At 45.6% G+C, this 15092-nt stretch overlaps 1 protein-coding gene across 1 annotated transcript in view; it reads right to left on the bottom strand.

Moving 5' to 3' along the window:
- Nucleotides 1-15092, bottom strand: part of adgrv1 (adhesion G protein-coupled receptor V1) — a 981490-nt gene that overhangs the window by 845932 nt on the left and 120466 nt on the right. The window contains exon 12 of the mRNA XM_072516264.1: nucleotides 8282-8408. Within this exon, the coding sequence (XP_072372365.1) occupies nucleotides 8282-8408 (127 nt within the window). The remainder of the gene's footprint in view (nucleotides 1-8281; nucleotides 8409-15092) is intronic.

The following is a 15092-nucleotide window of genomic DNA, read 5'->3' as shown; positions in this document are numbered from 1 at the left end:
TTACAACAATATGTACATGTGGCTATACTATATACACAGGAAGGTGCCAGGTGCAGAAACTAACTATGTTACACCAAGAACGAAACCAATGTTATTAACAAACAATAACAAAATCTTAAACAGTATGGCAAAAAGTTTGGAACAGTATGCCAGAACAAGTCAGTGAGTCCAATATGAAAAGGTTCATAAATTAAGTCTCTCAGGTGGGCGACGGGTTGACCGTCAGGGTGGCACACCACTCGTCGTCCAGATCAATGCTGTGCACTGACAGCGGCTGGTGCATTCGACTCGGGGACAGCTTGTTCTTGTTGATGACAGCAATGCGGCAGGGCTCCCTGTCCTCAGTGTCACTGGTCTGTGTGATGTTGGGATCGGATTCGGTGAACGTGGGTTGAATTGCCCGAACGTTTCTGCGAGGCTGGTTAAACGGGTACGAGTTGGCAGGGTGAGCTGCTCAACAGCAGGCAGCATAGTGGCCCAACCTGCCACAGCATAGGCACTGGCGCGCTTTGGCAGGACATTTCTGCTTTAAATGGGCGGAGCCACAGTTGCTGCATGTCGTGACGTCAGTGCGTTCGTTGCGCCGCCGCGCATGCGCAGTGCGGTCTTGCGTAGTGCGCACCGCGTTCCTCTGCATCAGCGTCCCCTCTTTTGGCGTGCACAAGCACGGGAGGCCTCGGAAAGCGCGCAAAATGGCCAGCCTCCTCCAGGCCGCAGCCCTGGAGGTACTCGATCGTCTGGACCTGCTCCACCTCGTGGGGCCCATGCCACGCCGTTTCGGTCGCCTGGATGTATGAGTACCGGTTGGTGGCGTTCTCATGCAGGACGCAGATCTCCATGGCAGTCGCCAGGGTGAGTTCTTTGACCCGAAGGAGCTGCTGGCGCAGGGTGTCCGACATGACTCAGAAAACTATCTGGTCGCGTATCATGGAGTCAGAGGTGGTCCCATAGCCGCAGGACTGATCGAGGATGCGGAGGTGTGTTAAGTAAGACTGGAAAGGTTCGTCCTTACCTTGCAGGCGCTGCTGGAACAGGTACCTCTCGAAGCTCTCGTTTACTTCAATGCTGAAGTGTTTGTCGAACTTCAGGAGCACCGTCTTGTATTTGGTTTTGTCCTCGCTGTCCGCAAATGTAAAGGAGTTAAAGATGTGGATGGCGTGTTGCCCCGCCGTGGAGAGATGAAGGGCAATCTTCCTGGTGTCCGATGCATTCTCCCTGTCTGTGGCCTCAAGGAAGAGCTGGAAGTGCTGTTTAAAAATCTTCCAATTCACCCCGAGATTGCCAGCGATTCGGAGCGGCGGCGACGGGTTGATGTTCTCCATGGTGCAGGACGGCGGATTGCTGATACATTGCAGGTAGGTCTCACCGGCCCTGGTTTGCATCCACTTCTGGTATCATGTCGTGTTGGGTGTTCTGATGTACAAACGATCCAACACGGCTGGAGATGGTGTAACTCAATTTTATTAATTACTTAACTGTAACAGCACACTGCTAACTTGGGTACGTGCATAACCAGCTAATCTGTGGACCCTGTCCTATCACTATCTGGGTGAGGCACTCAGCACATGGTGAATGTCTGAGTGGCAGGCTCTGAGCTCGGTGCTCTGAGCTGGCTGCTGCTGGAATGAGCGGGAACTGTCGTGTCCCCTGTTTTTATAGTGTGTGTGCTCTCACTGGTGACTGGCTGCGATGTTGTGTGTGTGTTGGTTGGTCCTACTGCATGTCCATCAGTGAGTGTTTGATTGCACCATGATATGCTGATCTAAATATCATGACAAGAAACAGATACAATTTCTGGTCACCATCAATCTGAAACATTAACCCTGTTTTCTCTCCACGGGTACAGCCTGACCTAGTAAGAAGTTTCGACATTTTCTGTTTTAATATAAATTTGCAAGTTCTGTACAAGGTTAAATTTTAATTAATTGTTGTGAACAGATAGTTTTCAGTACTCATACTAAGTATAGAGTTATCTGACCAGTTTGTGGGATTCTAAAATTTTAAACAGAACTGTCTCAAAGATTATGAATAATCTTCAGAAACTAGATTTCTTCAGATTGGAAAAGAGCAAGGCTGGTAGATTGCTTTGAAACTATAACTGAAATCATGCAGAATTTAAAGAACTATTGGTTCAGTTACAAAAAATACTAAATTACTCACTTATTTGATCAAGTGATGAAGCATGCTTGAATTGGAAGTAACTAGTTTGACTTCTCAATCAAGCAAACTCTGGCAATCAACCAATAAATCATTGGCATCAAGATGAACGGAGACATTTCAGTCCAGTGAATGAAACTGGTTAAGGACCACAACAGTACCAAATAAGGCAATACCAAATTAAAACTTCAACAGTGTTTCAATTTTTGCCATAACCTCATACATGGATGCCCTAACTTAAGCTTCCAATCTTGATAAAACATAGTACAGATTCCCAGACTGTTCTTGATCAGTGAGGTTCTTGCAAATGACAAGTTTCTTCCATGCACATGACAACAATAGTTGAAAGGCTTATATATGATACATGCACGTCACCCCTCTTCAATTTTTTCATTCGATTTGATCATTTTTCTATTTAAAAGAGTATATATGCATGCATTTTTAATAATGATGTTCTGTACTGTTAAACCAATATCTGTCTTGGGCTACCAAAATCTGAGAGAGCTTATCCAATGAAAAGTTGGGATATGCCAGCCAAGAGGATACAGGAAGGTGAACTGTCATCTTTAGTGATCTAAATACACTGACTGCAAGAAGCTTTGTAACAAAACTGCAAAAACAGCCAAATGTGTAAGCCTCTCCCTATCAGGGCAAACCCTCTCCATCGGCAAGTTCTCTGTAGTCCCTCAACATGTGGTGATGAACAGAAATGGAGTACTTCACAATCGCAGGCGAATTCTTTGGAGGAGCACACAGAAGGTGCTCCCTGCAACCTCAGGTCAGGCAGCTCCGAATGAGTTAAGTGTGAATGTGCCACAGTCCATCTACTTCAATTGGTGCCCAACAAGTGCACCAAATCCATTGCACCAGAGAAAGAAATAAACAAAATAAATATGAATAAAGAAGATGCTAACACTTCAATTGCAAGTTAAAATGTATGGACCATGTGCATGTGATTGAAAAACAACTTGCTGCTGTTGATAATGCGCAAAAGATAGCTGGAACTTGGCAGGCTGAACATTGACATTGCTTCCCTACAAGTAGCAAGGCTCATCAAGGCATTGAAAGAAAAACATCAGGCAGGGGAAAGAGTTCAGAGGAAAGACATGAGCAAGGTGTAGGATTCACTGTAAAGAACCCACTTCTCCCAATGATAGAACTCCACAAATAGTTCAGAAGTACTCTTTGCCTCTCAACTCAAACAGGACCAGTTAAAATCATGAATGACTGCGCTCTAATTCGGTGTACCATTACAGAGGCAAAAGACCAGGGCTAGGATTCTCCATTGTGAGGCCACCCCACTATTGCTGCTAGCGAGCACGGAGAATTTGGCACTCAGCCAAACCTACATTCACTTCAGCGGGACTGGAGAATCCAATTGCTGTTAACAGATAGAGACTCCAGCCCCTGTTCTGATGGAGCTTGATCTTGCTCACAGCAAAATTCCCAAGACAGAACATCCCTCCCTACTGGAGTGGGTGTGGATCATATGCCTCCTGCCTCGGAAAGCAAGGTAAGGGAAATAAATGAAAATAAGCGTACGACTTGAGTTTTGACGCTACGATGAGTAACAATTTTTACAAGGTCAGGGCACTGGCGCCATCAGGATCTGATCAATACCTGATGTGACTCTTTGAATAGCATTCTCAACACAAGCAACTACCATAGCGCTGACTGTGATACAGATCACTCCCAGGATTAGGATACAATCCTTGAATAATGTAGTCATACTGCTTAACTAGATAAGAACTTACCTAGATAAGAACCAACAGTTCCTTGCATCAACTGAGCAGGCGCTCTCAGAGAGTGAAATGGAACATCACTTCACCTCACAATCTACAATGCCGCACTCTAAACATTTTGGATGCAAGAGTGTAAAAATGCTGATCAGTTTGAGGTTAAGATTCCTGTGACAGAACCTGTCATTGAAGCCCAAGTGGCCCACTCTCATTAATTCCAAGAAAAATCAGAGACAGAAAACTCTGAATCCACTAAGAGCTGCTTGAAATGAAGTCCAAGAGTCGATGAGGTGCTGCACCAATGACTACTGGTTACAATTTTGCCAGAATAACCAATTGTCCTTTTGAAACACTGAACTATGGCGACATATATGAGTAGATAAAAAAGGAACCAGGTCCATCATCAAAGAAAACAGCCCAATTAATAATCTTTATGATTGTCACAAGTAGGCTTACATTAACATTGCAATGGAGTTACTGTGAAAATCCCCCAGTCACCACACTCAGGCGCCTGTTCGGCACACAGAGGGAGAATTCAGAATATCCAATTCACCTAACAAGCACGTCTTTCGGGAATTGGGGGATGAAACTGGAGGACCCGGAGGAAACCAACGCAGACACGGGGAAAACGTGCACACTCCGCACAGACAGTGACCCACGTGGGAATCGTACCTGCGATCCTGGCGCTGTGAAGCAACAGTGCTAACCACTCTGCTACCGTGCCGCCTAATATTGAAATCAGAGGCAGTGGAGATCATCATACTGCAATAAACAGTTGGAGAGAGGAGTGGAACAGTACCTAGGGAAAACACAGTCACAGAGGAAGGTATATACACCAGGCAGAGTCTGACTGTTAAGACTGAATATAAAACGTAGAGTGGAGCGACTTAACAAAGCTACTGACTTACTTGCCATTGACAAAGCTCCAGTTGCTGATGGTACACCATCTGAACTCATCAAGCATAGAAAGTGGCATTCCTGCTGTCTCTGCACAAACTTTCCCTGTCTCTGCTGGAGGAAGGGGGCAACATCTCAAGATATGCCTGATGCAAATATTATGACCCTGTACAAGAACAAGGTTAACCACAGTGATTGCAAGAATCACAGAATTGTTATGATGCAGGATGAGGCCATTTGGCCCATCGTGTCTGCACCAGCTCTCCAAACGAGCATCATGACTTAATGCCATTCCATTGCCTTTTCCCCATACTCCTGCCCATTGCTTCAATTCAAATAATCATCTAATGACTTCTTGAACAGCTCAATTGAACCTGCGTCCATCAAACTTCCATGTAGTTCATTCTGGACTACTCGTTGTGTGAAAAGTTTTCTCCCACATTAAACTTGCTTCATTTGCAAATCACTTTAAATCTGTGCCCCCTTGATCGTTTTAAGGGAGAACAGTCTCTCCCTATCTACCCTCTCCAGTCCCCTCATGATTTTGAACATCTCTATCAAATCTCCTTTTCGAATCACTAGCTTTCTGAGTGCAGCTCCTTCCTCAGGTGAATGAAGAGGTGGGTTCCAGAAACACATATATAGACAAAGTCAATGATGTAAGACGATATTTTGAATGCGAGTCTTTGCAGGTAATTAAGTCTTTACAGGTCCAGACGGAGCGACTGGAGAAGGGGTTAATCACAGGTTAAAGAGATGTGAATTGTCTCAAGACAGGACAGTTGGTAGGATTTTGCAAGCCCAGACCAGATGGTGGGGGGTGAATGCAATGCGGCATTGAATCCAAGGTCCCAGTTGAGGTCGTACTCATGTGTGTGGAACTTGGCTATCAGTTTCTGCTTGACAATTTTGTGTTGTCGCGTGTCCTGAAGGATGTCTTGGAGAATGCTTACCCAAAGATCAGAGGCTAAATGCCCTTGACTGCTGAAGTGTTCCCCGACTGGAAGGGAACATTCCTACCTGGCGATTACCACCCGATGTCTGTTCATCTGTTGTCGCAGCATCTGCATGGTCTCACCAATGTACCACGGCTCAGGACATCCTTTCCTGCAGCGTATGAGGTAGACAACTTTGGCCGAGTCGCACGAATATGTACCACCTGGTGGTTGGTGTTCTCACTTGTAATGGTGGTGCCCATGTCGATGATGTGGCACGTCTTGCAGAGGTTGCCATGGCATGGTTATGTGATGTCGTGGTCGCTGTTCTCCTGCAGGCTGGGTAGTTTGCTGCAAACAATGGTCTGTTTGAGGTTGCGTGGTTGTTTGAAAGCAAGTAGCGGGGGTGTGGGGGTGGCCTTGGCAAGATGTTCGTCTTCATCGATGACGTGTTGAAGGCTGCAAAGATGTCATAGTTTCTCCGTTCCGGGGAAGTACTGGACGACGAAGGGTACTCTGTGGGTTGTGTCCCGTGATTGTCTTCTGAGGAGGTCAGTGTGGAACCACAACCACCTGTCCAGGCTCATTCCCCAATATCAGATCCAGTACTGCCCCTTCCCTCGTTGGACTTTCTACATATTGCATCAAGAAACCTTCCTGGATACACCTTGCAAACTCTGCTCCATCCAAGCCCCAGCACTAAGTGAGTCCCAATCAATATAGGGAAAATTAAAATCCCCTACCACAACAACCCTGTTACTTTTGCACCTATCCAACATCTCTCTACCTATCTACTCCTCTATCTCTCGCTGACAGTTGGGAGACCTGTAATAAACGCCCAACTTTGTGATTGCCCCCTTCCTGTTCCTGAGCTCTACCCAGATTGCCTCATTTTATGAGCCCTCCAAAGTGTCCTCCTGGAGTCTGGCTATAATATTCTCCTTAACCAGTAATGCTACTCCCACATCCCTTTTACATCCCCCTCTATCTCTCCTGAAGCATCTATATCCTCCAATGTTCAGCTGCAATCCTGCCCTTCCTTCAACCATGTTTCTGAAATAGTCAGAACATCATAATTCCAAGTACTAATAGGTGCTCGAAGTTCATCTACCTTACCCGCTATACTTCTGGTGTTGAAACAAATACACTTCAAACCACTGCGTTTGAGCAGACAGAGTGATGTTGTTCTCTTATTTTTGTTCTCTATTTCCCCTTTAGTTATTACACCTGGTTCCCACCCCACCCCCCTGCAAAATCCTCCCGGGTGACTCCAGCCAACCTCCCAGACAGGATATTGGGACAAAGACTATAATGCCTGAGCCAGGTGTTATTTAACACAGAGTTGACCATCAAGGGGTAAACCATCATCTCCTGAGACAGAAGGCTGCCAGAGAGAGAGGACCTAAATGAACAGAAAATCATACAGAACCATAACACCAAATTTTCGATCTGCAACCTTGATGAGTAAAGCTTTGCCCTAGGTGAACTGAAGATAAAATTTTATCTTCGGGCTCAATCATTAGCTTATTTCAGTTGCGTGGTAGTAGTATCCTTCCAATTGACTATACAGAAGGAAGCGAGTCAGGATTGCCTCTCTGATGTGCTATATACAATGAATAGTGAGAATGTGCATGTGTGGTGATCATGAGGATAGAAAACGGCTTGGTTCTGTTGGTTTGTGGTCAAATTTCATTCTATCATTTATTGTGGAGGTTGACACAAGGATAACAGTCATTGGATTAATATAACAAAACACACCAATGGCACTACAACCGAGCAACAAGTTCGTCCTGCAGCAAATAAGTGAAGAGAAACTAAGGAAGTAGGCAAGAATTCCCTATATCTATAAATTATCAAACATTAATATAGGTTTAAAAACAAGTTATATTCGGTACTAAGCTAGCTTGATCATACATAATCATGATCATTCATAATCAAAGACCCCTCCCACCCGGCTTACTCACTCTTCCAACTTCTTCCATCGGGCAGGAGATATAAAGGTCTGAGAACAAGCACGAACAGACTTAAAAACAGCTTCTTCCCCGGTGTTACCAGACTCTTAAATGACCTTCTTATGGACTGACCTCATTAACACGACACCCCTGTATGCTTCACCCGATGCCGGTGTTTATGTAGTTACATTTTGTGTACCTTGTGTTGCCCTGTTATGTATTTTCTTTTATTTCCTTTTCTTTTCATGTACTTAACGATCTGTTAAGCTGCTCGCTGAAAAATACTTTTCACTGTACCTTGGTACACGTGACAATAAACAAAATCCAAATCCAAACATTTGTTTCCAATTCCAACTATTCTGCAGAATAGAATTGGATTTTGTTTAGAGACTCTTCGCTATTTGGTGATAAAATGAAGCTTACCAGGTCATACTTTAGGCAAATGCATTATTTTACAGCCAGGAAACCCAACAAACCATCAATATCCCCAGGACATAAAGATACTTAATTCATGATAATCAAGTAAAGCTGTACTCAGCTCGCAGTTTTCTACAAAAATAAGTTTAAAAATTTGTTTTGAACACCATTCATCCAGACTTACATTTACAAAATACGGTCCTTTTGTTTGTGGGGAGAATTCAAATACTCCACCTGGATCATCATTTTGTAAAATAATTATCTTTCTGCTGGTAAATCCTGATTTCACCACCTGATTTTCAGGGTTAGTTCTGCAAATGAAATACAAAGTCAAAAACTACACTTGTTTCAGGTTCACAGAAAACAAGAAAATACGCTTTCATATAGCAGGAAATCATTTAGTTTAAGTACTTGTTAGCTACTTCCAGTTTCAATGTCCAGACACAATGCTAATGAAAAGCAAAGAAAATCAAAATAATTTTCTCCAACAGTACATGACCAAATATCCATTAAAAAGTCAAGTTAAAGGTTGTATTAAATAATAAACAAAACTTCATGCAGACAAATGAGCCAATTCAGTGCCAAATAAAAGTAAACTCATGTACATAGAATCAAAAGAATGTTTAACTTATAAATGGATATTATTTCCTGATCCATTGTTATAGTATTTAATGTCCTGCAATAACAATCTCATGATTTGAATCAATGTTTACTTGAGGCACCAGACTTTTCTGCTCTGTCATTTCAATGCCTCCATTGTGTTTAATTCAGAACAAGCTGAGGACCCAACATCAACTGATATTAAGCGAGCGAGTGAAACAGATATATTGTATTTAATTAGATTGTATTTGCACAGCATTTATTACAAAATCAATTATAAATTTACAGAGAAACACAGGGGAGAATTTTAACATGGGCGAGTGGGTGGGATTTTCTGCTGTTGAGGAGTTAAAAAGAGCAAAAATTTCAAGCACATTGGGAAGCTGGTTCAAACCCAACTTTTGAGTTTTACAAGCAGCGGGCAGCCAATCTGCTCCCAGGACACTGTTCAACACTTTAAATGTGTTAATGAGGCGGCAAGTCTCATATTAGATATGCTTTGTTTTGCTTTGTTTTGCATTTTAACTGTGGTTGGTTGGTTTTTCCACTTCAGTAAACAAAACAGCAGCAAGACAACAGCCTCAAAGAGCCTTCACAGCATGAATGCTTCCCCTGATCCCCAAACTTCCCTGACCATCCCCATACAAACCTCGTATCCTCTAGGATTAGTCCTCCCCCACCCCATACCACCTTCCCCTGCTCCACTCTGGAGAACAGACTGAATCGGACCGCCCCACCACCACTGCCCTCCGAATTCTTGGTCCAGTGGAAACCTCTGGAGTGCTACCATCAGAACTGGAAACCAAGCTTATCAATCAGGCTGACTTACAGTGGGAAATGTGCAACGCCAATAGTCTCAGATTTTTGCGTTAAGACTCCACAGCTGGTAGGGAACATGGACTTCTGGGTTTCCAGCAGACTATTGGATTCCCCCAACACCAGCACCTCAGCAAACAAAAATTAACCCCATTGCGAAGTGCCTCTAAAAATAAAACGAGACCAGATACAAATGAAGAGAGAGGATGGGTGACCAAAAGCTTGATCAAAAAGAATAGGTGGAATTTTCCCAAAATTGCACAGTGCTGGATCAGGCAAGAAAAGCTGTGTGGAACTCGTTGGCTTCACAGATGCCTTTTCTCACCTGAATAATCATCACTCTGCAATTTCAAAGTGTTGGCGAGGATTACAGCCGGCTGGGTGTGTGGCAGGCCCTAAACACACCAGCAAAGCCTGGATTCCGAGGTTAGTCATTTTTAAAGGCTATCCCGATATTAAAGTTAAATTAAAGCCCCCCCCCCCCCCCCCCCCCCGCCCCCCCGCCACTAGACATCTGGAGCCCCTGGCAGTCAAGAAGAGCACCCCCAACCCTCTCACGCAGAAGAGCAACCCCCAACACCACACAAGCATTAGGGTAAATAGACACCGCCGCCACCCACCCCCAACACCACACAAGCATTAGGCATTAGAGTGGCCAGACACAGCCCTGCACCCCTCCCCAATAATGACACCCCCTCCCCCTCACTGGCACCAACCCCTGCCCCACTCTTCACTGGCACCCCCCCCAACCAGTCTCCGGCTCCCCTCACACCAATACATGCATTCCCCACCCCACCGCTATCAACCATCGGGTCTCCCATTCCCCCCCCCCCCTCCCCCACTACACAGAAGGGGAACACCACCCAATAGGGCTCCCCAGAGGGCCCACCCCTGGCATTGCCAACCTGGGAAGATCATGTTCTGAAATTGCGCTGACGCAAATCTTGTAATGGGGATTTGCACCCACGGCAAATGAGCCCACTAAATTATTTAGAAGTGCACTTGGAACAAAAGATTTGGGGAGTGAGCTCCAAAGAGTGGAAAGTGGCAGCTCCTACCTCAAGTTTAAAAGAGTGTAGGATGCATGGGAGATCTTAATTGGAGGAATGAGGGTGTGAGAGGAGCAAGTCAGATGCATGCAGTGGAGTAGGCCTTGCTGAAATTGGAATTCAGTGTTGATCTACAAAGATTAGTGACTGTTGAATGAGACTCAATGATAGGCAGGAATATGGGCAGCTGATTATTAAATGAGTTGACGTTAATAGAGGAAGGAGAATGGGACACCAGCAAAAATGTTTTAAGGGATACTGGGGCTGTTTAGCACAGGACTAAATCGCTGGCTTTGAAAGCAGACCGAGGCAGGCCAGCAGCACGGTTCGATTCCCGTAACAGCCTCCCCGAACAGGCGCTGGAATGTGGCGACTAGGGGCTTTTCACAGTAACTTCATTTGAAGCCTACTTGTGACAATAAGCGATTTTCATTTTCATTCATTTCAATTACACAATTGGGTAAATTATATGACCTAGAGATCCAAGTGCAAAGTTCGGAGACAACCAGGGGACTGCAGGGTGCCACGGTGGGCTGTGGAACTTCATCCCATTAATAATGAAAACAGACAGACCCTCCGACACTTACAGCCAGTCAACCGCTCACCTGCCAGACATGCCCCATGCTCCATACATGCCACCTCGTGCACCCATCCACTCCTATAGCCCCTTATGCCAGGGTATATCACCCACCATCTATGGCTCATGTGCACATGCCACGGTATGCCCTCTCCCTACCATCTCTGGTCCCTCATGCCCTGATGCTGAGGTATGCCTATGTGCCCCCCCCCCACCTATTTCCCATGACAACATATGATCTCTACCCACCCTCGATGATACCTCATGTCACCATGCCGAGGCACGACCCCCAAACAATCCCTATGGCCCTCATGACCCATTATGGCACTTCTAACATGCCCATTCACTGTATACGTCATTTTGAATAATCCTAACGATGTATTCATGGTTGAGAGCCCAGTCATCCATTAGAGCATTAAAATACCTGAGCCGCAGAGAAAACATGATCTATGCTGTCAATTTTACAATGTTTATTTATGCAAGGTTAAGAGGTCTCACATGCCTGCAGTTTCAGTTATTGCTATTGCAAAGGGTCTGTTTGACACATTTATTGGATTATAGTAAAAGGGAGTTTTCTATTAAGACAGTGGAAAGTTGTTGATAAATAACTTTTTTTAAACCCTTTTTTTTATACATCCTACTGTCGAAGAGTCCATTGCTTCCATACAGTGTTTAGTGAATGAATCGGCATGCAAATTCTGTAGCTTCCCATGAGGGGCCATGGGGCTGTTTGGGAGGCATACCTTGGTGTAGAGAGCATGAGGAGCGCCTTTTGAATTTACCATTAAAAAGTGCCCTCATGCAGACTATGGTTCACAACATCTCTGAGATACCCTGAACCACAACTCTTTGAAAATCTGGCCATGTTCCATGAAAACTATAGAGGACTAAGAAAGGCCTATCCCTGAAAAGTGGCTGGCCAAGTCAGGATTGCAGGCTTTTCACCTGAACTAGCTTGCACCCTTTAAAGGCCCTATTAAAAATTGGAAACCCCAGCAATGGGGTTGGGAATCCCAGAATCGGGACACCGGCAGCATTTCTAAAGTCCTCCTGCTCATGCGCAGAGATGACGCCAGCAGACGCTGGTGCTCCCGCGCATGCGCCAACTCGCGCCGGCTGGCGGAGGCCCTTCGGCGCCGGTTGGCGTGGTGCCAAGCCCCTTCCCGCCGGCCGGTGTGGCGCAAACCACTCTGGCGTCGCCCTAGCCCCCGAAGGTGCGGAGGATTCCACACCTTTGGGGGCGGCTCGACGCCGGAGTGGTTCCCGCCAGGGTTTGCGCCGTTTTTTCATGCCCCGACGATTTGCACAGAATCCCGCCCATTATTTCCACAGATTTCAACACTCTGTCTTCCCGAAATCCAATTGATAATTATTACCTGCCTGCTTTCATTTCAAACTTAAAAATTAACAATTTTACAACCGTAATGATAATAACATAATGATCACTTGACTCCATATATTCTCTTACTTCAAATGATCTTATTACTTTCAGTTTATAAGTTAGCAGGGCTCCTGCTCGTTCAGAATAAATTGTTGCAGTGCTTCAATAAACACTTATTGTGATTGACCCCACTATAAGTTCTATTTCAGGAAGTGTGAGACATTTTCTGCTGTCGCCTGAAATGCAGCAGGAATCTGAGGGGCGAAATTCTCCGGAAACGGAGCGATGTCCGCCGACTGGCGCCCAAAACGGCGCAAATCAGTCGGGCATCGCGCCGCCCCAAAGGTGCGGAATGCTCCGCATCTTTGGGGGCCGAGCCCCAACCTTAAGGGGCCAGGCCGGCGCCGGACGAATTTCCGCCCCGCCAGCTGGCGGAAAAGGCCTTTGGTGCCCCGCCAGCTGGCGCTGAAATGACATCTCCGGGCGGCGCATGTGCGGGAGCATTAGCGGCCGCTGGCGGCATTCCCGCGCATGCGCAGTGGAGGGAGTCTCTTTCGCCTCCGCCATGGTGGAGACCGTTTCGGAGGCGGAAGGGAAAGAGTGCCCCCACGGCACAGGCCCGCCCACGGATCGGTGGGCCCCGATCGCGGGCCAGGCCACCGTGGGGGCACCCCCCGGGCCAGATCGCCCCACGCCCCCCCCAGGACCCCGGAGCCCGCCCGCGCCGCCTTGTCCCACCGGTAAGGTAGGTGGTTTAGTTTACGCCAGCGGGACAGGCATTTTAGCGGCGGGACTTCGGCCCATCCGGGCCGGAGAATCGAGCGGGGGGGGGGGGGCCCGCCAACCGGCGCGGCGCGATTCCCTCCCCCGCCGAATCTCCGGTGCCGGATACTTCGGCAACCGGCGGGGGCGGGATTCACGCCAGCCCCCGGCGATTCTCCGACCCGGCGGGGGATCGGAGAATCTCGCCCCAGTTTTGTGCTTGACCTTTGCAAGCAACAGAAAAAGGAAACCTCATTCGATCACGGAGTTGGATTCAAACTTGTGTCCCAAAACCAATATGCCAATGAACTGTGTCCTTTAGTTCTTGATAGGTCAAATTTAACTAGCCAGAATAACATTGCATATTTATGATTTCAGGTAAACCATGCTAACAGTTGTTCCTGCATGCAGAAAAACAGAAATGTTAAGTTTGCATTCTCAAATCCCAATCAATCTGCAGACATCAAGACAACAAACAATTTTACGTGGTAACCAGCAAAGCATTGGCCCATGTCAAATTTCAACTCAACAATAGCCTTAATGGCATGTTCTACAACAACTCTGAATTTCAATAGGAATAATGACTACTGTATTTTCTAAACTATTTGATGAGTACTAGTCTCTGTTTAAGCAGATCTAATACATCTAGTTGAGTTTGTGAAAAACAAAATGCAAAAGGGCAATGTAAAGTAGGTTACCCGAAATAAAATTGTGACAAGCAAACAAAGCTTCTTAGAGTACTATAACATTGGCTTTCTCTTTAATTGTCAAATAAAGACAGTAACCATGGAAGCAACTTTGAAATGTTAATTAACTACCTTACATGTTGTAAACCGAAAGCTTCCATGATTGCAATCATGCTGCATGCAACAGATAATGTGTGTGTGGCAATATTGCACTCATGAAACATCATATAAAGTGGGTGAGAATCATAACGTTTTGAGCAATAACTTAACACAATTCACTTACCCAAAATATACCACAAATCTTTCTGTCTCTACCCTGTAGGCACAGAGTGGTAAAGGATATGAATTTCCTTTCCAGAAGGTTCAGAACATAGGATAAAAAAGTTTTTTTTTTCCTTCTGCAGCATCGCACAACATACACATTATGAAATACTATTTGCTCTGATGACAATTGTATTCAAAGGGTTTGTTATTTTCCAATGAACTAGTGTGGCCCATGACTAATCAGAAAGTCAAGATCTATTCATGACACCATGCCGAGATGCAGCAAGGAAGAGGATGATTGCCAAACACTGCACACATCAAGTAGGCAAACTAGAACAGCTGAAATTTTATTTAAGGTTTAATAATAACATGGGTGGTACGGTGGCACAGTGGTTAGCACTACTGTCTCACAGCACCAGAGACCCGGGAGTAATTCTGTGGGTGACTGTGTAGAGTTTGAGTGTTCTCCCCATATGTGCATGGGTTTCCACCGGGTGCTCTGGTTTCCTCTCTCAGTCCAAAGATGTGCAGGTTAGGTGGATTGGCTATGATATGTTGCCCCTTAATGTCCAAAATTGTTGGGTGGGGTTAGAGGGATGGAGGAGGGGAAGCATGGTCCTGGGTAGGGTGCTCGTTCGGAGGCTCATTGCAGATTCAACGGGCCGAATTGGCTCCTTTTGCACTGTAGGCGTGATTCCATGTTGTCCTTGTATCTAAAAGCATCAACAATGTCAGATTTTCCTAGCCTTTGTTTGAATAATATGCTTTTTTGAAGTACACCATTGTTACTGAGCCGGGAAGATCAATATAAAAAGTGCAAATTTTAAAACAGTAGTTGGTGACCGCTTACACGGTATTAC

Source organism: Scyliorhinus torazame, chromosome 9, assembly GCF_047496885.1.
Source record: "Scyliorhinus torazame isolate Kashiwa2021f chromosome 9, sScyTor2.1, whole genome shotgun sequence".
NCBI classification, from domain to species: Eukaryota; Metazoa; Chordata; class Chondrichthyes; order Carcharhiniformes; family Scyliorhinidae; genus Scyliorhinus; species Scyliorhinus torazame.
This window is presented reverse-complemented; position numbering and strand designations above follow the sequence as displayed.